The 26,403-nt window shown below is 42.1% G+C and overlaps 1 protein-coding gene across 1 annotated transcript in view; it reads left to right on the forward strand.

Annotated features, from left to right (window-relative positions):
* Nucleotides 1-1,287: 1,287 nt before the first annotated feature.
* Nucleotides 1,288-26,403, forward strand: part of mpp4a (MAGUK p55 scaffold protein 4a) — a gene marked incomplete at its 3' end in the record, with an annotated part of 40,493 nt that continues 15,377 nt past the window's right edge. Inside the window, exons 1-10 of the mRNA XM_079562706.1 lie at nt 1,288-1,341; nt 6,184-6,302; nt 8,166-8,243; nt 8,407-8,490; nt 9,343-9,474; nt 20,137-20,218; nt 20,282-20,367; nt 20,434-20,505; nt 22,869-23,065; nt 26,308-26,366. Coding sequence (XP_079418832.1) covers nt 1,320-1,341; nt 6,184-6,302; nt 8,166-8,243; nt 8,407-8,490; nt 9,343-9,474; nt 20,137-20,218; nt 20,282-20,367; nt 20,434-20,505; nt 22,869-23,065; nt 26,308-26,366 — 931 coding nt within the window. The 5' untranslated portion in view covers nt 1,288-1,319. The remainder of the gene's footprint in view (nt 1,342-6,183; nt 6,303-8,165; nt 8,244-8,406; nt 8,491-9,342; nt 9,475-20,136; nt 20,219-20,281; nt 20,368-20,433; nt 20,506-22,868; nt 23,066-26,307; nt 26,367-26,403) is intronic.

A 26,403-nucleotide genomic window follows, 5' to 3' on the forward strand; every position in this document is an offset into this window, starting at 1 on the left:
GTCCCCCAGGGGGCCCCAGGACGGAGCTGGCCCTCCTGACCAGCTCGTTCAGTCTGTTCTTGTCCCGCTCTGTGCGGCCCGGGGCCCAGCACACGGCAGCGTAGTGGAGAGCAGAGGCCACCACAGAGTCAGAAAGAGTCCTGAGCAAAGGCCTGCTCACTCCGAACGACCTCAGTCTCCTCAGAAGGACCTCAGTCTCCTCAGAAGGACCTCAGTCTCCTCAGAAGGAGCTTAGTCTCCTCAGAAGGAGCTCAGTCTCCTCAGAAGGACCTCAGTCTCCTCAGAAGGAGCTCAGTCTGAAGGACCTCAGTCTCCTCAGAAGGACCTCAGTCTCCTCAGAAGGACCTCAGTCTCCTCAGAAGGTGAAGGCGACTTTGGCCCTTCTTGTCCAGGGCGTTGGTCCAGTTTCTTGTTGAGGTGAACACCCAGGTACTTGAAACTGTCCACCTCCTCAATGTCCTCCCCCTGGATGTTCAGCGGTGTGTGCGGTAGTGGCTTCCTCGTGAAGTCGATCACCATCTCCTTCGTCTTACTGATGTTCAAGCACAGGTGGTTGCGCTCACACCAGTCCACAAAGTCCATGATGACTGACCGGTACTCCAGGTCGTTCCCCTTAGACACACAGCCTAAAAAATAAATAAATGCAGCACCAAATCTAGTTGGACACTGGAAAGCGAAGGCAAAGGAAATCTTCGACTGCAGGATCGGCGGTCCGAATCCCGCAGGTGCACATCCATCCATCCATTTTCTTCCACTTGTCCGTTGCCGGGTCGTGGGGGCTGTTGGAGTTTCCCAAATCACACTGCACCAGCCCCTTATAGCTCCTCCTGCAAGTGGTGGGTCCACAGAAGGACGGCCTCATGGTTCTAACCGGGCCTGTTGGTCTCTCATAAGGGGCTTCTGACCCGCTCTGTGTCTGACCCGTCACCTATAGGACCTGTTTGCCCTGGGAGACCCTACAGGGACACCAGAGCTCCAGGATCATTCAGGTGCTCAAACCCTCCACCACGTTACGGTGGCGGCTCCAGGAGGGGAAACAGTAATATGTAATACAAACATATCACATTTTTAAACTACTAATATAGAATACATTACAATTTGCCCAACACTGTTCGGGACGCAGATGCAAAACAGCCACACATCTGGAATATTTATGTTTTATCTTCATTAATATGGTTTCTAGTTCACATTTTTGAAAGTCTCAGTGACTGAATGTCCAGACTGTCCCTCTGTCCCACCTTCATCTTTAGTCTGTCAACACTGGCTTTGTTTGGTTTGTAGGGAGGCGTCTTCCTGGAGGACTGTGATCCCGCGATGCCATGAAACACTCAATGGAGGACGGTAAGAAAGACTCAACTTTTCTCATAAACTGTTTAACTGTTTTAGACAAATGTAACAACACTGACTCCTGACTGAGAAACACGAGGCGGGAGAACCGCTCTGTGCAAACTTCACAAAGGTTTGTAGCACCTTGTTTGAAAGTTTTTGACCCAAATGGCCTCATATTGACACAGACTATCATTCTTTATTCCATCATTTGGACACATTATGAATCAGAATAGAGTTCATGCACAATCCTGAAACTTGCAGCACAGTCGTTTTATAAGAGGGAGACACTTCTGATGTAAACGCTCACACATTTTCAAAGCAATGTTGAAGTAGGGGCTCATCTGAAAGCTTGAAGGGTTAAAAGTTCAGTCAACAGCTGATGGTGTGCACGAGCGCCGGCCCTTTTCTTTCTACTGAGACTTTTACAAAACCCAGGTTTCAATCCGCAGCAAAGGAAAGATGTTCCTCAGTCAAAGGAGTCGCTCTGTGGAACAGTCTTGATTGTAAAGTGAAAAAATCTAATTCCATTGATGTGTTAAAGGTAAACAGGAGGATTTTCCCGAATATTACGAAAGAACCGCCCTCTCCACTTTAAAAAAAAAACGCTGTACCTGCCTCCGAGGTGGAAGAATCTCCCAAAAACACTCTGGTCTTGTTTCTCTCTTCTGAAGCCTTTCTCTTCTTCTCAGACACTTGGAACACACTTTTTCTCTGCCATTTTCAAATGACTCGGTTCGTTCTGCAGCAGCGATGAACGGCTCACAGCGTAACTCACATCGGTCTGAAAGTAACAAGGGGCGAGCGCGCACCACGGCCTTACGTAGCAGATCACCAGAATGACTGACAATTAGGACCAATCGCCTTGATGATCCACCCGGAAATAGAACATCCTCCGCTACACCTTTAAGAAATATGTCAAACTATCAATGTTACAAAAACATGACACTGCGGAGGAGCAGATCAACTTTATGTATTTTGTGTTTTGATGTCATGGGAGAGAGACAGTTTAACATTTAAATGAACTGGAACTGTACATGAGTTTGTGTTGATGAGGGGCAGACATTGTAAGTTTTTACTTCTTTCTGCTCCTTTTCATTCGTGCTAAATGCTGCTGTTGCTTTTTTAAATGAATGAAATAAATTAAAAAAGTATGGTAACACCCATTATAACTAAAGAATACAATGTAGGCCTCTGGGTTTAACCTTTGCTTTGGGTCCCCGGACACCCCTGCTCCCCCACTGGACTTGGACATAAGCAGGGCGTAGCTGCACGGTTTTGTCCGGTCTGCGACGAACCATCACTCGTTGGGGGAAAAGCTTAGGTCGTAGGTCGTACAGTGAGACGGGGACAAAGATCTGAAACAGAACCGTCGTACGATTAAAGACGAGCTGCGACCGACATCAGGCAGTGTCTGATGTTTTGGAACCGTAAGGATTATAACGAAATCTGAACAGGCCTCTGACTCAGGCTTTGCTCACACGCTACACAACAAGAAGACCATGTCAGTGAGATGAGCTGAACGGTCCACACCATAATCATTCTGAACATAACGCAAAGTACAGATAATACACAAACACATAGACACAAACAACTGACTCACTGAGAAGCCTCACCCTCCCTGCGCAGAGAAGTGCAAGACTAGGATAAAGGGGAACTGTCAGGTCTGGACTTCCCATCCTGGAGCCGCCACCTTATCGTGGTGGAAGGTTTGAGCACCTGAATGATCCTGGAGCTCTGGTGCCCCTGTAGGGTCTCCCAGGGCAAACAGGTCCTATAGGTGACGGGTCAGACAAAGAGCGGGTCAGAAGCTCTTCATGAGAGACCGACAGGCCCGGTTAATCGTGAGGCCGTCCTCCCGTCGACCCACCACCTGCAGGGGGCGCCATAAGGGGCTGGCGCTGTGTGATTTGGGCAACTCCAACATCTGCCCCCACGACCCGGAAACGGACAAGTGGAGGAAAATGGATGGATGGATAGAGGTCTGGACTTCACTTCTTCTCTTTCTCTGAAGTCACCAGCCGGTTCTCCTGCTTTGTAACCCGGAACAACGGCAATAAAAGCCTTATCTTTGAGACGACTTCTCTCTCCAGTGTCTGCTTTGGGCGATATCCAAAAACTGTTCTCGCGTGATACAAAGGAACCAGATCCTAACAGAACCGTAGTGGCAGAGTGAGCCGTCTCTGCTCCAGTAATGATCTTTGTCTTTGAGCGGCTCTAAACCCCGCTAGCATGTGGCGCTCGCTGCTACCACAAAACCTCAATCAGAGCTACGACCGTCTCTTTTGAGTCGCACAGTGGAGACGAGGGCGGCTCACGGTTTCACAATCCCCACGTCTTCAGATTCAGACGCGCCGGGCGGAAAATCAGGCCCCAAATATCACCACCATATATACAGGACAACCACTCTGCCGCCGTGTCTTTTAATTTGCGGGTAATCCGGTATGAGGACTAATTCTGCCGGATTAGAGTCTCGGGGTCAAAGGTGACGTCTTAATCCGGGCGACCCCGCCTCGCACATCTGCCTCCCAGACTCCTTTGCTCCGACTAATTGCTGGGTTTCAGATGACATCACTTTCCCAGGGACCTCAGCGGGACAGAATGGGCGCAGTTCAGACAGGCAGACTTTAACGGTGATGCACATGTAGCGGGTCATTGCTTTCACCGATGAGGACTAATGTATTGTTAATACTACTAGTTAAAGAATGTATAGGCGAGTTGGGTCACAAAAGACTAAGTCCGACTACAGGAGCTGATGGTCAGGAACAACACGACACAAGGATTTAAATTTGGTGCAGGCGCCAAATATTGAATAGTGACTGAAATAAAGTATTTACACAACAGAACCAGGGGAAAAAATAGAAAAAAAAAACAGAATATTTACACATGTGCAGTTGAACCGGTGATTGGCTTGTTGCACAATGTGGCTACGCTAGTTCCTCTGAGCTGAAGCTGTGGGCGCTAGTGCTTCCTGTTCGCATTAATTTACATTAAGATGAGCTTAGACCTGTTCGAATCATCGCATTTCCTAGATTCTGTGTTGGACAGTGAGTTCCTGGTAGACGATCACTTCCTGCAGGTGAACGAGTTGCTGCACAGAGTAAATATTTCAGTGAAGGCGACGTCTGTGTTTATAAGAATCAGTGAGTTTGTCTTGAAGCTAAAGGCTAACATTAACTTCATGCATTATACAGTTTGAAATAGTGCCTTTTATAGCATGTTAGCCTTTAGCTTCAAGACAAACTATCAATCCTTCATGATCACAGGCGTCTCCTCTGAACTCGTTACATCATGATTTGAACACAGTAAATGATCGTCTACCGGGAACTCACCGCCCACAACGTAATCTTTAGAAAATATGATTATTATTCCAGGAAAAGAAAACAGACAGGTAGTACAGGCGCTCACAACTTCAGGTCAGAGGAACTAGCATAGCCACACCGTGCAACAAGCCGATTGATAGTTAAGTGCACTGTATGATTATCAGCTGGTGGAATATGAAAATGAAGCTTACAGCAAATATAAGGTTTGGTTTCGTTCCGAACAACCAACGCGACGACCCACGAGGGTTTGTGAGAGTTCAGATTGACAAGTCCATGTGTTATCGTGGGGAAAGGGGATGTGCAGGTGAAGGTGTGTGGGGGACAGGCTGCGAACAACCCTCCTACCAGACCAGCAGGGGGGGCTGTTCAGTGGATGCTGCTCAGATGGTCGGCTCCCAGCCTTAGTTCAGCTCGCCATCAATCATCTCCCAAGAGACTGAGAGAACCTGGCCTGTAACACCACAACAGACCAATAAATAATAGGGCTAAGGTTACTAAGTTGGTCTAACTGTAGCTAATGTTCATATCCATGTTCATGTGTACACAAAATAATAACAATCAAATGTATAAACTACAAACAACATGAAGAGACTGACAAAACAGTCAAAAAGTGCCGTATTAGCCTTGATCTGTGTGCACAATTTGTTCACAGAAAATAACTTTCTTGCCACTGAAAGTTTGATGTTGTAGTTAGTAAAAATATTGATATCCTATATAAGGTTAAACACACGTTGGATGAGGCTTCATTACAGCTTTTATACTCAGCCTTAATAGTTCCTTATATAACAGACTGTATTGAAGTGTGGGGAAATGCATGCACCAGTTATACAGAAAGGTTGTTCTTACTCCAGAAGAAAGCTGTAAGAACTGTGACTCTCAAAGGTCCACGAGACACAAACAAACTGTTTATAAAACTGCAGACCTTGAAATTTAATGAATTGGTCAAATTTAAAATACTACAAATTATGTGGAGAGTAAAAAATAAGTTGGTGCCAATACATATCCAAAACAAATGTGTGTTAATAACAGACAGTAACAACAGAAGAAAGGGCAATTTCTGGGTTCCATTTTCACACACTTCACAAAAACAAAAGGGGTTTCTTGTAAAAGGGATCAGTTTATGGATTCTTTGGACATTGTTCAAAAATCATGTAACACAATCACTCAATTCAATCAAATGTATAAAAAAAAAGTACTTGGAAAATACGAAAGCAACGAAACATAAGAACCAATGTTGAATTTGAAACAGTCATTGATTTAGATGTAAAGTATTATTTGTACCTTGATATAGTCTAACACACATCAAAAACCGGTGAGCCATCTGTTCAGAGCCAGCTCAGATTTTGGAGAAAAAAAAAAAAAGGGGCATGAAATTTATAAGACAATGTCTTCCTCATGCTCCTATTCAGCATTGAATATTTTGCTTTTGCTGTTGTTGTTATTATTGTGTCTGTAATAACACCATGGCTGAATAAAAAACTTGAACTGAACTGAACTGAAATGTTGAGTGTACGGTTCTGCCTTGTGTGGGCAGGAGTGAGCGAGGTGCTGTCCAGTTTGGTGGAGGACGTGGGGCAGTCCCTCGGCAGCACCAGCGGAGCTCAGGTCCTGCAGGAGGTCCTGAGCGCACCATGGCTCTCCGCTCTGCTCCAGGTAACGACATCACCCTCAGAACTACTGCACAGTCTGATGTTCCTGGTCCAATCATTGCCATGTTGGTGTAGACCACATAGAGATAATATACAAGAGATATCTGGTTATCTATTCATCCATTCATAGTAATGATCTCGTAAACCGGCCCGCCATCATCAAACTCTGGCCCTCGAGATGATTTTGAGAAATATTATGACCCAAATCAGAGATGAAATGCCTGTTAAAGTGCTCTAGAAATGTGAAAAACACTGTCTATTCCTTACAATGTCTTAGCAGAGCACCTTATAGGCCATAATCCTAAAAGAATACTCTAAGAAGCCCAAGAAATGACTTAAATCTACTTGAGAGATAAAATCTAAAGATTGAGCAGATTTGGTCTGGCATTAGAGCAGATAAATTTCAAGTGAAAAATCAATATTTTTTACTTTTCCAGTGGGATTTCTCTTTGTTCCATTGGCATTGGTGTTTTTATCGGATCTTAGATTAGTTCAAACCGACTCAAATTTAACATAAAAAAAAAACCTTTATTCAAGCGATTTTAAGTCATTTGTCTAATTTACGACAGACATTTGTCCAGTGTGTGTGATGTAAAACACTGGCACATGTAGAAAGTGATGCTTTACTTCAATTGCTCTAATTGGAGGGTCCGGCCCTTGGTCTTTTGACGATGAAAAATCCCGGCCCTCCACCGAGCGAACTTGCCTCCCCCTGACGTACGGCCTGTGAGATTAACATGACGGCTCGATCTCCTCCTACGAAGCCTGGAAGACGTGTTTGAACATCCAACCCATGATCCAAACAGCATCAACACAAAGGGAAGATGTTTGTTATGTGACGGGACGGTTTCTGTCTTTCTCACAGGACAGGGCTGAGTCTCCCCATGGTCGTCCAAGTAGTTTATCACCACATAAACAGAATACAGGCTGTGGAGGCGAGAGACAAAAAACACATCTGGAAAGACTCCGATATCTAACGCTCGACTTGAATAACCTGGGATTTCACGTCACGCACTTGTGTCGATACTAATTAACCTCTTACCTCCCGCCTCAACCGAGGGGATCTTTTTCCTCACGTCGTCACATTTTTTTTCCATCATTTTTTTGTCAAATTTTTGTCATTTTTTTTGTCATTTTTATGTCATTTTGTTATCACATTTTTGTCAAATTTATGTAATTTTCTTGTCATTTTATGTCACATTTGTGTCATTTTTTTCGTCATTTTTTTTGTCTTTTTTTTTGTCATTTTTTTGTCATTTTTCCGTCAATTTTTTCGTCTTTTTTTGTCAAATTTTGTAATCTTTTCGTCCATTTTTTCGTTCATTTTTGACATTTTTTTTGTCATTTTTTTGTCATTTTTTTACCCATTTTTTGTCAATTTCTCGCTTTTTTGTCACATTTCCATCATTGTTTTCGTCTCAGTTTTGTTGCTATTTCCTCACCTTTTTCCCAGAAGCTTTTGGATTGGGGTAAAGCCAAACTGGAGAAAATGTGCTCGGTTCAGGCGGGAGTTAAGGGGTTAACAACGCGGAAACAACGGAAAATCACAATTTGCTGCTACAGACTCACAAACACAAGTAACACTGACACTGAGCTGTGATTGGCTAAAACAAGGTTTGCTTGATCCAATCAGCAGCAAATATCAAACAAAAGTCCGTCCTCTAAACTCTCACTTGAAAGTAAACCGATCTTACTGTGCTGATGAAACTTGCACTGAAACATCAATGGTTAGTGTGGAGCTCCTCTCCCAAAAAAGAAATGATTTTTTTATAATTCTTGAACCGATCTCGGGGGCAGTAGACGTATGTTGTGAGGCTGAATGAACCTCTCATGTGGTGACATTATGCCGTGTTTCCATTGGCTGCAGATGTACGAGTCTCTGCTGCAGTTCCAGCGGCTGAGGCCTGGCCCACTGACGCCGTTCTCTGCAGGACTCTCACACGAGGTACATGGATCCAGCTGCAGATCCGTTCTTCTGCCTGTAGATCCTCACATCACAGTAAAGCGTGATCTGTGGTTTCTACTGTTCTCACTGTCCCAGCATCGTCAGCAGATCTAAATGCTGAAAGGAACATTGAGTATTTGAGGTATTTTCTTGCGTCTCGCAGGTGATGTGTGGGATGTCAAAGATGCAGCGGCCGTCGGCTGAAGCCAGAGAGCTGTTCGGCCTCCTCTGCTCCCCCCACATCAAGGTATGAACTTGGAAATCCTCTCACCAGATCATTTTATTTTCCTTGTATATATATGTGTCTGGCCAGAGTAGTTGTTGTCATTCATGGCGGTAAATCTCTACCACATCTGTGAGATCAATAAAGGTTTATCTTATCTTATCTTTCCATTTTCTGGGTTCCTGAATTAACGCGCTCCACTCCCGTAAGTGGCCAGCAGGGGGAGTCTCCTTTAGTTACCCAGCTGCTGATGTCACCAGGACTAAGGCGTATGGATAAATAAATGAATGAATGAGAGAAGCCGCACTCGGGCAGAGCCTGAGCCCTTATAGAAGCTCCCACAGACTCCACACTTTACAGGCTGAGACACAAGATTTAGAAGGTTTTTTCAGAGGGATTTTTTAATATCTAATTCCTAGCCTGATTTATTCAGCTTTGAAACCAAGAATATAATCATTTTCATTTTCAATCATTTTGATTAGTTTATTGAAAAACTAAACAAAATATCCAAAATCCCCTCTGAAAAAATCTTAGTTACTAATATGTCAATAAAATAAAACCAAGGCAAGGCAACTTTATTTATACCGCGCATTTCGTACACAAGGCAACTCAATGCGTCATACATGTTAATCTGGCTCAATTCATTATTTTGATTTCGTTCCCCAAAATATAGGCAATTTTGGCCATTTTAATGCTCAAAATGCCTGATTTTTTTGTGAAAACATAAAATGACAGAAAAAATGCAACACATTTTTGTCTCATATTTATATCTTTGATGTTCAGCAGAAGTTTCAAATTGACATCTCTACATTTATTTATTTTTCCCTGTTCACCTGCAGTGTCTCGCCCTTAAACCCCAAAGCTCTGTGCCCCCAGGCCCTGCTCTGGTCCCACGACTCTGTGGCTCAGCGGGACTTTGGTCCGGTCCTGGACCCGCTGCCCGAGGACTTGCCTGAGGACGAGGAGGCCGTGCGGATCGTGTGCCTCGTCAAGAACAACCAGCCGCTGGTCAGTGGGCGCTCTCTCCCTCCGTGTCTTATATTAGTCAGAGCATCACGGCGTTAAAGCTTTACCTCTGGGGCGGTCGTTTCAAACACGGTCACGGAGCTTTCACTGTCACATGCACGGCTGAACTGTCCTCTGTGCCTGGATTAGACCACACGGCAAAAGATCCAGAAATGAGTGAAATCTGATGAAGGCTTGAATCACTGTAACAAAATGTGTCCTTGATTTGAGTAACTAAAAAAAAAACTCACTCAAAATCTGACCTTAATTGACTTTGTTGTTGTAGATGTGTTTTCTCAAAGTGAGTTTCTGAAATCGTTTTGCTCAGAGATGGACTGATCTTGTGCTTTCGGGGGCTCTCTCGCTCCTCAGATTGTCCTGTCTTGTCAGCTGAACTGTCCACTGTTCCAGATTTCAGCTGCATAAAACTGAAACACAGCCTCACCATGTTTAGTCCTGACTCTGGCACCAGCAGGAGACCCCTCCCTGAGGCTCTAACATGTCAGAGGGGCAGTGCCTGTGGATTATATGTTACTTTTCTATTACATTGTCCTATGTGGTCAGCCGGGCGCCTTTGCTTTCGGAGATCAATTTAATTTCAGATTTTTTTTTTCTGCCAGGTTTTCTAAATCAAATCAAATGTTTTGATTTATCACATTTAAAAATAACTCTTGTTGCTTCACAAAAAGGTCTAAAATATAAGACAATGCACATTATACAAGCCGCCCCTCGAGGCTGGAGGGTGGAAGGAAAAGGCGGCGTGTGTGTTTGACAGGAAGGTCAAATATGTAATAACCCCTTAACTCCCACCTGAACCGAGCATTTCTCTAGTTTGGCTTTACCCCAATCCAAAAGCTTCTGGAAAAAAGATGTGAAAATAGCAACAAAACTGAGAGGAAAACAATGATGGAAATGTGACAAAAAAGCAACAAAACATTGACAAAAAGTGACGAAAAATTGATGAAAAAGTGGCAAAAATGTCACAAGAAATTGACAAAAAATTGACAAAAAAATGACAAAAATTCGACAAAAATGACGAAAAAAAATGACCAAAAAATGACAAAAATTCGACAAAAAATAAATTAATAAATAAATTTTAAAAATGCGAAAATTGGACAAAAAAATGACGAAAAAATGACAAAAATGTGATAAAAATGAAAACAAAATTGAGAAAAATTTGACAAAAAAATGACAAAAATGAGACGAAAAATTGACGAAAAAATGACAGTTACAAAAATGAGTTGAAAACCCACAAAACAATGATGTAAAAAAAATGTGATGACGTGAGGAAAAAGATCCTCTCGGTTCAGGCGGGAGTTCAGAGGTGAATATTAACGCTTCATTTCATAAAAAGTTGCTCCATAAGTTTTCGACCTGGTTCAGTTTTGAGATGCACAAATGTTGGTTCAAAGCTGCTTTTTGGATTGGTGGAATTTTGACCTGATTGAGACGAGACTTCCCTCATCCTGGACTTTGCTGATGTTCACACTCCCTCCTAAAACTGCCCCTGGTACAAACAAAAACCAAGCTTTGAAATTGTTCTTTATTATTGGAAATGTGACAAAAAAGTGAGAAAACATTGACAAAAAAGTGACGAAAAATTGATGAAAAAGTGGCAAAAATGTCACCAGAAATTGACAAATGTGATAAAAATGTGACTAAAAAAAATAAATAAAAAATACAAAAAATTTACAAAAAAATGACAAAAATTAGACAAAAAACAACAACAAAAAAATAAAAAAAATTGACAAAAAAAATGACAAAAATGTGCCAAAAAATATAAAAAAAACAACAAAAAAATACAAAAATGTGACAAAAAAATTGATAAAAAATTGACAAAAAAGTGACAAATGTGATAAAAATTTGACTAAAAAAATACAAAAAATTGACAAAAAATTGACAAAAAATTGACAAAAAATTGACAAAAAATTGACAAAAAATTGACAAAAAATTGACAAAAAATTGACAAAAAAATGACAAAGTTACAAAAATGAGTTTTCAAACCCAACAAAAAAATGCTGTAAAAACATGTGATGCCGTGAGGAAAAAGACCCTCTCGCTTCAAACAAAAACCTTTGAAATTGTTCTTCATTATCGCCCTCTTGTCCACGAAGAGCGGTGCGGCGCGCGGGGGCAGCCTGGGCCGCCGCGTGATCCGCGCTCAGTGGAGCAGCCTGCGCCGCTTCACCGTCGAACGCCTGGAGACGCAGAGGCGGAGGGCGTGGTCGGGCGAGGAGCTGGCCACGCCCGAAAACAGAGCCCGCCTCCTGCCCTTCCAGAGCGGCGACCCGACCCAGCCCTTCCTGCCCCGGTACCAGTCCACGGGGAGCTGCCACGCGTGCCCCCGAATGTGGAGGACGGGGCTCAACCAGTCGGCTCCCTCCGTCTGCAGCCCCGCCCCCTGCAGCGGTAAGAAGCAGGAAGTGACATCATTTCAGAGCATCGTCCATTGAAACCATCTCCACCGGTCCATTGGTTCCATTCCTCATAAACAAACCTTTCATTGTGGAAAAAGCATCGAACTCTTCCAAGCACCTCATCAACGTCTTCATCACCTGGAAAACCTTCAGCGCAGTGATGGGCGAGTGAAGTCTAAGCTTTCCTGGAAAAGTCCTGAAGGGTTCGAAGTCTCTGAGCTGTTTCATTCTGTTCACACTGACCTCTTGTGGACAAACTTTACATTGTGACTTCTCAAACACCAACACAATCATGTGCAAGAGAAGTTTCAAACAGGCGTGTGGATCATTCCTTACCTTCACCCGTCCTGGGGCTGTTTTTATCACCGACTAGGGAGCGCTGGGGGAAGGTTCGAAGCCGGGGCTGGCGGGAGAGAGTGGAGCTGATGGAGTTCACCGATAGTTAGTGGAGGGAAGACTTTAGCCAGCTTCGTGTTATGGTCGACCGCTCTATGTGTCCAGAGGGAAACCAGCCGCCTTGAAACGGTCTCCAGATTACGATGCCCTGTTACTGTTTCTCATTACCGGGAAACTGCATTTATATGATCAAAGATACGCACGTAAGCTTGTAAACCGACTCTTTGGCTGATAAACAAGAGTCATTTTCTTTGCAACGTGGTTCTGTGCTTCACGGAGCTTCAGAGGGCGGGGCCTCAGTCACCTGCTGCTCCGAAACAGGACAGGGATGTTTCAGGATGTTTGACATAGGACCTCATTTCCTCGTTATTCAGAGTGTTGCTGATTTTTTGTAATTCATGCAGTTCTTATATTTGGAGAGTTTCGTGGCGCTAGGCTAGTGCATGTCTATGGTATCAGCTAGCCTGCATTAAAAACAGTGTGACCCGCTCCACAGAGCACCTGAGGCAAATCCCTGATAACACCAGACTAACCATATACATGTCTGTGTCCATAGAGTCATTTAACCCCTTAACTCCCGCCTGAACCGAGCACATTTTCTCCAGTTTGGCTTTACCCAAATCCAAAAGCTTCTGGGAAAAAGCTGTGAAAATAGCAACAAAACTGAGACGAAAACAATGATGGAAATGTGACCAAAAAAATGACAAAAAAATTGACGAAAAAGTTGCCATTAAAAACAGACTGACCATATACATGTCTGTGTCCATAGAGTCATGTTTGGAATATAACTGACCTGCATCACATGAATGAGCGCATTTTGAGGAACTATTTTCTAGCAGATCACTCCGCCGCCGCGTAGCTTATACAACCACGAAGCTGATGCTCAAATAGAAGGTGTTTTAAATGACTCTATGGACACAGACATGTATATGGTTAGTCTGGTGTTATCAGTGATTTGCCTCAGGTGCTCTGTGGAGCGGGTCACACTGTTTTTAATGCAGGCTAGCTGATACCATAGACATGCACTAGCCTAGCATTAGCCTAGCGCCACGAAACTCTTCAAACATAAGAACTGCATGAATTACAAAAAAAATATCTCCATAAATCAGCAACACTCTGGATAACGAGGAAATGAGGCCCTGTGTCAAACATCCTGAAATATCCCTTTAATGTGCGATGTTTTCATTTAATTCAGGCAGAGCTAATTTAGCCACTACTTTCTGTAGATAAACTTCGTAACGTTCATTGTGTCGACTTGTGTTCTAGCATCACTTTTTAGGTTGGTTTTGTCAGACACTAAGGTCCGACAGACTGGCCACGCCCCCTGCCGCCCGGTGGTTTCAGGGCGACAGGGGGCGTGGCCATTGGAGGAGGGGGTCCCAGGTGTGGCACGGTTGATGGTGTCGGTGTTTCCTGGTTTCTATGGCTTCTTTTATCCAGCGTTTGAATTGATTGGTTTCCGATCCAATGACCCGAGCCTCGTCCCGGTCCATGATGTGGTGGCTTCTTTTGGTCCGAAATAGCTGATTTTAAATTCTCCTGTTCTGCCTTTTCCCCCCCGAAGGGACGACTCCAAAAGAAGCCACCACATCATCGTTTGTGTTCGTTTGTGACAAAAAAATGACAAAAAATGACAAAAAAATGACAAAAAATGACAAAAAAATGACAAAAAAATGACAAAAAAAATGACAAAAAAGACAAAAAATGACAAAAAAAATGACAAAAAATGACCAAAAAATGACCAAAAAAATGACAAAAAAATGACAAAAAAGACAAAAAATGACAAGAAAATGACAAAAATGTGACAAAAATTAGACAAAAAAATGACAAAAATTGACAAAAAATTGACAAAAAATTGACAAAAAATTGACAAAAAAATGACAAAGTTACAAAAATGAGTTTTCAAACCCAACAAAAAAATGTGATGACGTGAAGAAAAAGATCCTCCAAAACCAAACTTTGAAATTGTTCTTCATTATTGCCCTTTTGTCCATGAAGAGCGGTGCGGCGCGAGGCTCAGGTCATTGGATCGGAAACCAATCAATTCAAACGCTGGATAAAAGAAGCCATAGAAACCAGGAAACACCGACACCATCAACCATGCCACACCTGGGACCCCCCTCCTCCAATGGCCACGCCCCCTGTCGCCCTGAAACCACCGGGGGGCGTGGCCAGTCTGTCGGACCTTAGTGTCTGACAAAACCGACCTAAAAAAAGCGATACTTTCTGTAGATGCTGCTCCTTATGGTTCCTCTTTTGCGTCTCTTCAAAAGCAGGACTTTGTAAAGAAGAGGAAAAGCGTTTCTTCTCGCTGGCCCAGACGCTTTCACCACATGAACGCGGTTAAATGGGAAATGGGGGAAATGATTTACATCGCTATGTGGACCAGAAAACATCCGTGGTTTAGCGCCTCGCCGCTCAAGGCTCTGAGACTCGAACACACAGGACTACAGGACTAATACAAGCGATTCAAGCTCCAGAGCACGAGCTTTCTGCCCATCACTCCCTCAGTGTTCATCCATCTCCATCCATCCACGTGCCAGTGCTTTGCTCCTTCACTCTCTTTCTTCTTCTTCTCTTGGTTTCGACCCAGACTCTCCGCCTCCTCGCAGCGTCAGCGAGGATCCGTATTACTTCCCTCCCCCGCCGGTCGGCCTCCCGGTCTACAGCGCCAGCCTCCCCGCCTCCCCCGCTCCCTCGTACGCCCTGCACTACAGCCACCGCCCCCCGTCCCGCTCCGTGCCCTGCAGCCCGGCCACGCGCCGCCTCCTCCCTCCACACGGGGGCGCCAACGTCTACTCCAACGTCCCGCGGGCCCGGGCCAAGCAGGTGAACCGGCCGCGCCCCGAGCTCCGCCGGCAGCGCAGCATCGACGAGCTGCGGGCCGCCGTGCAGACCGTCGCCGGCGCCTTCAGCCACGACCACGTCCGCCATCTCGGGCCCAAGATGGCGGCCGCGACGGAGCTCATGACGGACGACGTGGAGGAGAACGCCCGAGCTCTGGACCTGCTCGTGGAGGTCGTGGATAAGCTTCAGGGGCTGATCGTCGCGGGTAAAAGCCAGACCACGCCTCCTCCGGATCGACAGCGAGCCCCTCCCCGCCGGGTTTCCTCTTTGTCTCCCGAGGTCGTCCGCAGAGTCCCGACGCCGCGCCCTCGCCCGCTGTCCACCTCGTCCACCTCCAGCTCCTGCTCCTCCTCGTCCACCTCGCTGCACTTCTGCCCGGACGCCTACAGGCCGTCGCGGCGGGAGCCCAGGAAGGCGGTGACGTTCGGCGGCGGCGGGAACGGCAACGGGCCAGTGAGGCTGAACAACGGCGCCGTGTCCCGGGCGCCCTCCAGCGACCAATACGACTGTAACACCAGCTGCTTGACGACCAAGAGGAAGAAGAAGAAGTAGTTAGCATGTGGCGCTAAGCTAACTGAACGTTTGGCTTTTCTGAGGACATCGAAACGGCCGATAGAACAGAGTCTCCGGCAAAATACCTTTAAGTTTCATTAAACCTTTTTATGTGCATTGATTGGCAGATTTACAGCCTGTTTTCTTCAGTACACTTGGATTTTATCTTCATATTAAACCACAGCTCATGTGTATCATACCCAAACATGTGCTGCTTTAGGTGTAGAAGTCATCAGGTTTTTATAAAGAGGGTTTCCACTATATTCAAAATTCTCAAAGTGCACATGACTCATTAGACACAATTTTTGCAAAAACATAGTTAACATAATTATATTTAAGATTTTGTTAGACATTTTCCAGCTTCTTTTAGTTTCACCATTTGTGTGACGTCTATAGATTCTCTTCCTTGTTGGACACTGACAGGAAGTGACATAAATAGAGGCAAACCATTTTAAACTGTTGCCGTGCCAGCCGTGTTTTGTCAATGGGAAATGAGTCACTCACATCACACACAGTAATCAGCTACTTCCGGGTCCAAACTGTTCAGAGCTCCAGAGATAAACACAACTTTATCTGAATCTCCTGTAAAATAACAAAAGAGAAAAGGCCAAAAACTGTTTTACACCTAATTAAAATAATTTATCTCATCATTTCTCCAGGTAAAATAAGCCTTCATTGTGTTTCGGGGGAAAAAAAGATAATTAATGTAATAAAAAGACTTTAGTAAATTTAGGGATGCACCGATACCGATACCAGTATCGGGTATTGGGCCGATACCACATGCTTGTACTCATTCATGAGGCCCCGATACCAGAAACCGATACCATTTGACGTGCGGCCAACGCAGCTACGAGGCGCAGCTACGAGGCGCAGCTACGAGGCGCAGCTACGAGGCGCAGCTACGAGGCGCAGCTACGAGGCGCAGCCACGAGGCGCGGCTACGAGGCGCGGCTACGAGGCGCGGCTACGAGGCGCGGCTACGAGGCGCGGCTACGAGGCGCGGCTACGAGGCGCAGCTCTCAGCTGAGGAGAGAAGAAGCAACAAACTGTAGAATAGTTTAGTGTAAACACAATATTCCACATGGAGCTGACTTTATTACAGACTGCGCTCTCTAAACCAGAGTCTGAGCTGGATTTAACCAGAGCTTAATGTTGTTAGAGCTGCAGCGTCTGCAGTGTTTACAACATACAGGCTAACGATGCTAACTCGCTGCAGCGTCTGCAGTGTTTACAACATACAGGCTAACGATGCTAACTCGCTGCAGCGTCTGCAGTGTTTACAACATACAGGCTAACGATGCTAACTCGCTACAGCGTCTGCAGTGTTTACAACATACAGGCTAACGATGCTAACTCGCTGCAGCGTCTGCAGTGTTTACAACATACAGGCTAACGATGCTAACTCACTGCAGTGTTTACAACATACAGGCTAACGTTGCTAACTCGCTGCAGCGTCTGCAGTGTTTACAACATACAGGCTAACGATGCTAACTCGCTGCAGCGTCTGCAGTGTTTACAACATACAGGCTAACGATGCTAACTCGCTGCAGCGTCTGCAGTGTTTACAACATACAGGCTAACGATGCTAACTCGCTGCAGCGTCTGCAGTGTTTACAACATACAGGCTAACGATGCTAACTCGCTGCAGCGTCTGCAGTGTTTACAACATACAGGCTAACGATGCTAACTCGCTGCAGCGTCTGCAGTGTTTACAACATACAGGCTAACGATGCTAACTCGCTGCAGCGTCTGCAGTGTTTACAACATACAGGCTAACGATGCTAACTCACTGCAGCGTCTGCAGTGTTTACAACATACAGGCTAACGATGCTAACTCGCTGCAGCGTCTGCAGTGTTTACAACATACAGGCTAACAATGCTAACTCGCTGCAGCATCTGCAGTGTTTACAACATACAGGCTAACGATGCTAACTCGCTGCAGCGTCTGCAGTGTTTACAACATACAGGCTAACAATGCTAACTCGCTGCAGCGTCTGCAGTGTTTACAACATACAGGCTAACGATGCTAACTCGCTGCAGCGTCTGCAGTGTTTACAACATACAGGCTAACGATGCTAACTCGCTGCAGCGTCTGCAGTGTTTACAACATACAGGCTAACGATGCTAACTCGCGGCTAACAGTTTTGGCCATTCTGACGCCGTTTTAAGCCCAGGGGTTTATTCATCTGAAAAACTAACCCAGCGACTAAAAAGTCCTCAGAAAATCCAGATTAAAGACATACAGTATGTTTATATCGAGGGAAAATGAGCTGCAGCAGAACAATGAAAACGCTGTAGCTACTCGCTAAGTTACTACAAACACACAAGAAAATCTACAGGAGCTGAAGTAAAGACGAAAAGAGACCATTTAAGAAACATCTCAATACTATTGTTAAATAAAAACACATAAATGAATAAAGCTCAGGCATTGGGAGCTTTAGGACATGGACTTTTCTGTCTGTGATGGACAGAGACATAAAAATAAAAAAATATATTGAATGAAAATAAAATAAATACAAATAAATGGCATCAGCACAATTCTAATATAACGGCTCTTAAATGTGTCGCCCACTTTACTTAAGGAAATGTACATGAGTAAATTAACTAATTACAAACCAATCTGCTGTGAGAAAAGCAAGAATGAAGAAAATACCTGGTACTCGTATCGGTATTCGGTATCGGCGAGTACTTAAATCAAAGTACTCGTATCGGTTTTAGAAAAAGTGGCATCGGTGCCTCCCTAGTAAATGTAAATCTAGAGTAAATGTAATATTTCTGTGCGATCAGATGGTTAAAAAGTTCGGCTCCACAGCAGGTGAAAATCAGCTGAATCCCGTTATAGTGAATAGGACTAAAGTTTGGAAACATCATCACTTAACAAATGCAAACAAAAGTGCTCAGGAAGTCAATGATAGAATTAGTTATTGAGGGGAAGGTGCTTGTTGTAAAATAAAACTAAGACTGAAAAGAAAAACAAAAAAACAAGGCACTCCTCCACATGATCATTCTCTGTTTACATTTAAAAAGCCTTGACTGTGCTGGGCTCCAAACAAGTGATGTCCGGAACTTTACCTCCATCTACTTCCTGTCCGTAAAAGTTCAAATGAAGATAACGTTTCTCCATTGCTGCGTTCTCCATTCATTTGCACTCACAGCAGATGTTATCCATCTAAATACGGAACATTATCAACAGTTTAAAAAGCATTGAATCAGATACAAACTGGCATTAAGTCTAAATTTCTCAGATGTGCAGAGGACACATTTCCAGTTTGGGGAATTAAGTCCCTTCACCTTAATTGGCTTGTTGCACGGTGTGGCTATGCTAGTTCCTCTGACCTGAAGGTGTGAGCGCCGGTACTTCCTGTCTGTTTTCTTTTCCTGGAATAATAATCATATTTTCTAAAGATTATGTTGTGGGCGGTGAGTTCCCGGTCGATGATCATTTACTGTGTTCAAATCATGATGTAACGAGTTCAGAGGAGACGCCTGTGATCGTAAAGGATTGATAGTTTGTCTTGAAGCTAAAGGCTAACATGCTATTAAAAAAAATATATAAAGGCACTATTTCAAGTTGTGTAAAGCATTAACCCCTTAACTCCCACCTGAACCGAGCACATTTTCTCGACGAAAACAATGACGGAAATGTGGCAAAAACGTCACAAAAATGTCACAAGAAATTGACAAAAAATTGACAAAAAGATGACAAAAATATGACAAAAATGTAACAAAATGTGACAAAAATGTGACAAAAAAATGACCAAAAAATTACAAAAATGTGATAAAAAATGGACAAAAAAAGTGACAAAAAAAATAATAATGTGATGACGTGAGAAAAAAGATCCTCTCGGTTCAGGCGGGAGTTAAGAGGTTAAATTAGCCTTTAGCTTCAAGACAAACTCCCTGATCCTTATAAACATAAACATCTCCTCTATGGAAATATTTCTACCAGGAACTCACTGGTCTGAGCTAATCTTAATGGAAATGAAAACAAACAGGAAGTACTAGCGCCCACAGCTTCAGCTCAGAGGAACTAGCGTAGCCACATTGTGCAACAAGCCAATTTAGCTGCATTTACTCTTCAGATCTTTTTCTCACTGAAGGCCTTGTTTTGATCATCTTTGTCCCGACATGTTTGAACTTTTTTCTGGGCTGTATTGGGTGTTAAAAGTGGGAGATCGTGACTTCTGTCCATGGATGCAGCCCCACAGGTATAGCTTTTTGTCCCTGGATTATTTCAAAGCCTTTTATTATTCAAAAATCAGTGGTTCTCTTAGAATATTCGAGCTTCTGAAGCACCACCGGACCTGGATTGAGACACATCAGGCCTAAAGCAAAACAAATGCCGTCTAAACTTTACGATGACCCTGAATTCCACCAGAGCCACTGATTTGAATGATTTGCTCGTTTAAAAGCTACACGTTTGGCTCCACCTCCTCGTGTGACTCTTTCACAGGGCGCCACCATCAAACGCGACGACAAAACGGGGCAGATCCACATCGCCAGAGTCATTCACGGAGGCCTGGCCGAGCGCAGCGGTGAGAGATCAGCACGAATAATGTCCAGACGCCAAACGTTCTGATGTGTTTGTTTGTTGCCAGGTCTGCTCCAGGCCGGCGATCACCTGCTGGAGGTGAACGGGAGCCCGGTGTCCGGTCTGGAGCCGGAGCAGGTCATAAAGATACTGGTAACCGGACACACACGTCCATGCTTTGTTTCAATATTACAGTAACTGCAGCTTCACTTGTTTCAGGTGAATTCACAGGGTGCGATTCTGTTCAAAGTGATTCCGAACTCGCCTCAGAGCTGCAGCAGCTACAAACCAGTAAGAGAAACAGCAGAACAAACACATTCACCACTGACGCCCGTTATTAACACACGGAGGAAACAGCAACAGGTCACAGTGTTATGGTAAACATCGAGACCATGTTAAATGAAAACCAGGAGAAGTCGTCCTGAATCAAGCGTGCAGGTTTATTTAACATATGCACCCTTTTCTCACCCTTGACTCTGTGGCCTTTTCACCCTTGTTTTCGTCACATATTTTTGTCATTTTTTGTCAATTTTTTGTAATTTTTTTGTCACATTTTTGTCATTTTTTTTTTCCTTTTTTTGGTTATTTTTAGTCATTTTTTGTCAATTTTTTGTCAATTTTTTTTTTTTATTAACATTTTGTCATATTTTCGTCATAAATTTATCACATTTTTGTCAAATTTTTATCTTTTTTTTGTCTAATTTTTCGTCCTTTTTTTTGTCTCATTTTAGCAGAATGTTATTTTTGTTATTTTTTGTCCATTTTTTGTAATTTTTTTGTCACATTTTTTGTAATTTTTTGGACTTTTTTTTGTTATTTTTTGTCATTTTTTCGTCATATTTTTGTCAAATGTTTGTCAATTTTTCATCACATTTTTGTCACATTTTAGTCATTTTTTTTTACTTTTTTTGTTATTTTTTGTCTTTTTTTTTGTCTTTTTTTTGTCTTTTTTTTGTCAAATTTTGGGTTTTTTTGGTAACATTTTGTCATTTTTTCGTCATATTTTTATCACATTTTTGTCAAATTTTTCTCTTTTTTTGTGTCTTTTTTTGTCCATTTTTTTTCACATTTTTCGTCCTTTTTTTGTCTCATTTTTGTTATTTTTTCGTCATTTTTTTGTCAGTTTCTTGTGACATTTTTGCCACTTTTTCATCAATGTTTTCTCCCTTTTCTGCCACATTTCCATCATTGTTTTTGTCTCAGTTTTGTTGCTATTTTCACAGCTTTTTCCCAGAAGCTTTTGGATTGGGGTAAAGCCAAACTGGAGAAAATGTGGTGGGTTCAGGCGGGAGTTAAGGGGTTAAATCTCTCCACACGTGTGTCTGAAGGAGAGAAAGCGTTGATTTTTCACACAGTCGTGGTTTAGTTTCAATGTCTGAGTAAAAAGAAGATCAAACTCTCCCCTTATGAGGCTTGTTTGATGACGTTTAGTGGATCGAGCCTGAGATCTCCAGGAAACAACCTATTCACATTATTCGTTATCCTCAACCTGTGAGACGTTTCTGTGACGTCTCTGCAATGTCTCTGACCTGAGAAAAATAAAACATGAAAAATGTATAGAATCATTTCCATCTGCATTTTACTGGTTGTTCATAATGATATATATTCATTAGTCCAACTATAAATGTTTCATCTGTAACTGTGAACATTTTAAATTGGTTCAACAAAAAAAATGTTTGTGACTTGAATGTTCAAAGGTTCATTGAGTCAGTTTAAAACTCTTTCAAACTCTTCATTGAACCCGTGTACTTTTAGCCCTGGTGTTTCCTTCGTGGGTCATTTTGACGCTGTCATGTTCCGGGCATTTGGATGCAAGGTGACACCAGGGGGCGCTCTTCCCTTCTCAGTGTAAATGTCTTCAGTCTTCAGAGTGAGACTTTAGGTCAGACATGAGTGACAGGAACATGAGGCTAAACACATGAGCTCTTTGTTAAAAACGCTGAGGCCTCGTTGCTCTTCAGTCACATTAATATACAAACAACCAGTAAAATACAGATGTAAATGATTTCTATACATTTTTCAGATTAAGCCTTTTATTTTTCTCAGTGTGACCTGTCGGAGACCGAGGAGATCTCAACGAGAATCTAATCTCACATCCAGGGGACACTTCATGGTTTTACTCTCTTGTTTTTGTCATTTTTTTGTTACATTTGTGTCATTTTTTGTCATTTTTTTGTCATTTTTTGTCATTTTTTTGTCATTTTTTGTCATTTTTTTGTCACATTTTTTTTTTTCATCAAATTTTTATCAAATTTTTGTCCTTTTTTTGTTACATTTTTGTCATTTTTTGTCATTTTTTTGTCCTTTTTTGTCACTTTTTTTTTTTTCATCAAATTTTTATCTAATTTGTGTCATTTTTTTGTTTCATTTTTGTTACATTTTTGTCACATTTCCATCATTGTTTTCGTCTCACTTTTGTTGCTATTTTCCCAGCTTTTTCCCAGAAGCTTTTGGATTATCTCTTGACTCTGTGGCCTTTTTTCACCCTGGTTTTCATCTCATTTTGATCCATATTTAGATTTATCCTAAAAGCTTTTAGATTTGGGTAAAGCCACACTGGGATAATGAGCTTGGTTCCAGTGGGGGTTAAGAGGTTAAACTTGAACATGTCACTGTGCCTTGCATGTGAGTCTCCCCCGTGTCTCCCCCGTCAGGTGTACATGCGGGCCATGGTGGACTACTGCCCCCTGCAGGACAGCTCCATGCCCTGCGCGGCGGCCGGGGTGGCCTTCAGTCGGGCTGAGGTCCTGGAGGTGGTGGACCAGTCGGACGGTCAGTGGTGGCAGGCGCGGAGGCTGGCCAGCTCCAGGTCCTGCGCCGGACTCATCCCGTCCGCCTCCAACCTCAAGAGGTCCGCCCTCCTCACTCACTCACCTCCTCACTCCTCACTCCTTGATTTGATTTGAGCAGTTATTTACATTATTTACATTATTTACATTATTTACATTATTTACATTATTTACATTAACTCCCGCCTGAATCGAGAGGATCTTTTTCCTCACGTCATCATCATTTCCATCATTTTTTTGTTGGTTAGTCAACTCATTTTTGTAACTTTTTTGTCTTTTTTTTTGTCACATTTTTGTCATTTTTTCATCCATTTTTTGTCAATGTTTTCTCACTTTTTTGTCACATCTTCATCATTGTTTTCGTCTCAGTTTTGTTGCTATTTTCACAGCTTTTTTCCAGTTTGACGCCTCCTCCAGTAGATGGTGCCCTCGGGCCGGCATCACATCCATGTTCCTGTAGCCTCTTTTTTTTTTTGTTTTTTTTTTGTTTGTTTGTATACTTTATTGTCCCCGTAGGGAAATGTGTCCTCTGCATTTAACCCATCCTTCGATGCCACTGGGGCGACCCGTAAGGAGCAGTGGTCGACGGCCGTGCCGCGCCCGGGGACCCATCTCCATGATGTGGAGCCAGGCTGATGGTCAGAATCACCTGGCTGGAGGATTCACCTATTGCACATGTTTTTAGTGGTAGGGGAAACCGGAGTACCCGGAGGAAACCTACGCAGACACGGGGAGAACATGCAAACTCCACACAGAAAGGCCCCGTCCTGGTGGGAATTGAACCCGGGACCTTCTTGCTGTGAAGCGGAGGCGCTAACCGCTGCGCTACCGTGCCGCCCATTTTTTTGTCACATTTTTGTCATTTTTTCGTCAATTTTTTATCAAATTTTTGTAAAATTTTTGTCACGTTTTTGTCATTAATTTTGACAACATATTTTAGTTTTAGTTTTAGTTTTAGTCTTTTGACAAAAATGTAATTTAATTTTAGTCGAGATTTAGTCAAAAAAAACTTTTCGATTTTAGTCTAGTTTTAGTCGACTAAACTTAAGACTAATTGAGTGGACTTTGCATTGATAATATTGATTCTAATGATATTTAATGTTGTTCCTCTGCTTCATGTTTCTGCTCCACATGAACAAAGCTCAGAGCTGATCCTTTAAACATGATCTGAGGCTCTTTCAGACGCTCAATACAAGTTTGGATGATTTTAGTCTCTCCAAAAAAAAGACAAAAAAATTGGCCAAAAAATGACAAAAAAAGACTAAAAAAAAAAAAAGACTAAAAATACAAAAAATGACAAAAAAAATGACAACAAAAAAAAGAAAAAAAAAAAAAATACAAAAAAAATACAAAGAATGTGACAAAAAAATGACTAAAAAATGTGACAAAAAATACAAAAAAATACAAAAAAATACAAAAAAAAACCAAACAAAAAAAATACAAAAAAATGACTAAAAAAAAGGCGACAAAAAAATTACTAAAAAATGACAAAAAATGAAAAAAATGTGACAAAAAAAGAAAATTTCATCCCCATTTTTACTCTAGTTTTAGTCGACTAAAATTGCAAGTAAATTTGAGACTAATTAAGTGGACTTTGCATTGATAATATTGATTCTAATCATGTTTAATGTTGTTCCTCTGCTTCATGTTTCTGCTCCACATGAACAAAGCTCAGAGCTGATCCTTTAAACATGATCTGAGGCTCTTTCAGACGCTCAATACAAGTTTGGATGATTTTAGTCTCTCCTTTTCATTTTTATTTAGTCTGATTTTAGTCGACTCAAACATCTGGACATTTTAGTCACAGTTTTAGTCTCATGAGAAACTTTTACTTTAGTTTTAGTCCAATTTTAGTCACAAAAATATCACTTTGACTAAAATTAAGACTAAATATTTTAGTCGACGACATTAACACTGATTGGGGTAAAGCCAAACTGGAGGAAATGTGCTCGGTTCAGGTGGAGGTTAAGGGGTTAAAGAAAATATTAAAGCGCAGTTTCACGCCTCCTCCAGTAGATGGTGCCCTCGGGCCGGCATAACATCCATGTTCCTGTAGCCTCTTTTTTTGTCACGTTTTTGTCAAATTTTTATCATATTTTTGTATTTTTTTGTCAATTTTTTGTCATTTTTTTTGGTCAATTTTTTTTCAGATTTTTGTAACATTTTGTCAAATTTTTTGCAACATTTTGTCATTTTTTTTATCACATTTTTGTCAAATTTTTATCTTTTTTTTGTCATTTTTTTGTCATTTTTTTGTCCATTTTTTGCAACATTTTGTCATTTTTTTGTCCATTTTTTGCAACATTTTGTCATTTTTTTGTCACATTTTTGTCATTTTTTGTCAATTTCTTGTGACATTTTTGCCACTTTTTCATCAATTTTTCGTCACTTTTTTGTCACATTTTCATCATTGTTTTCGTCTCAGTTTTGATGCTATTTCCTCACCTTTTTTCCAGAAGCTTTTGGATTGGGGTAAAGCCAAACTAGAGGAAATGTGCTCGGTTCAGGTGGGAGTTAAGAGGTTAAAGAAAACATTAAAGCGCAGTTTGACGCCTCCTCCAGTAGATGGTGCCCTAGGGCCGGCACAACATCCATGTTCCTGTAGCCTCTTTTTTTGTCATTTCTTTGTCAATTTTTTTGTCAAATTTGTATCAGATTTTTTTATTTTTTTGTAACATTTTGTCACATTTAGTCATTTTTTCGTCATTTTTTTAATCACATTTTTGTCAATTTTTTGTCAATTTTTTGTAACATTTTTGTAAATTTTTTATCATATTTTTGTATTTTTTCTGGTCATTTTTTGTCAATTTTTTGTATTTTTTTGTAACATTTTGTAATTTTTTCGTCATTTTTTTAATCACATTTTTGTCAATTTTTTGTCAATTTTTTGTAACATTTTTGTAAATTTTTTATCATATTTTTGTATTTTTTCTGGTCATTTTTTGTCAATTTTTTGTATTTTTTTGTAACATTTTGTAATTTTTTCGTCATTTTTTTAATCACATTTTGTCACATTTTTGTCATTTTTTCATCAATTTTTCGTCACTTTTTTGTCACATTTCCATCATCGTTTTCGTCTCAGTTTTGTCTCTATTTTCTCACCTTTTTTCCAGAAGCTTTTGGATTGGGGTAAAGCCAAATGTGCTCGGTTCAGGTGGGAGTTAAGGGGTTAAAGAAAGCATTAAAGCGCAGTTTGACGCCTCCTCCAGTAGATGGTGCCCTCGGGCCGGCATGTTCCTGTAGCCTCTGAAGAACATCAGTGAAATCCATGTTGTTGTTGTTGTTGTTGTTGTTGTTGTTGCAGTAAACAGAGGGAGCAGTGGTGGTGTCAGCCTTTACAAACTCACACCTGCATCAAACCACGTGAGTCCTGCTGTTAAACATCTGCTCTTCACAGTCA

Source organism: Gobius niger (assembly GCF_951799975.1).
Source record: "Gobius niger genome assembly, chromosome: 9".
Taxonomy (NCBI): Eukaryota; Metazoa; Chordata; class Actinopteri; order Gobiiformes; family Gobiidae; genus Gobius; species Gobius niger.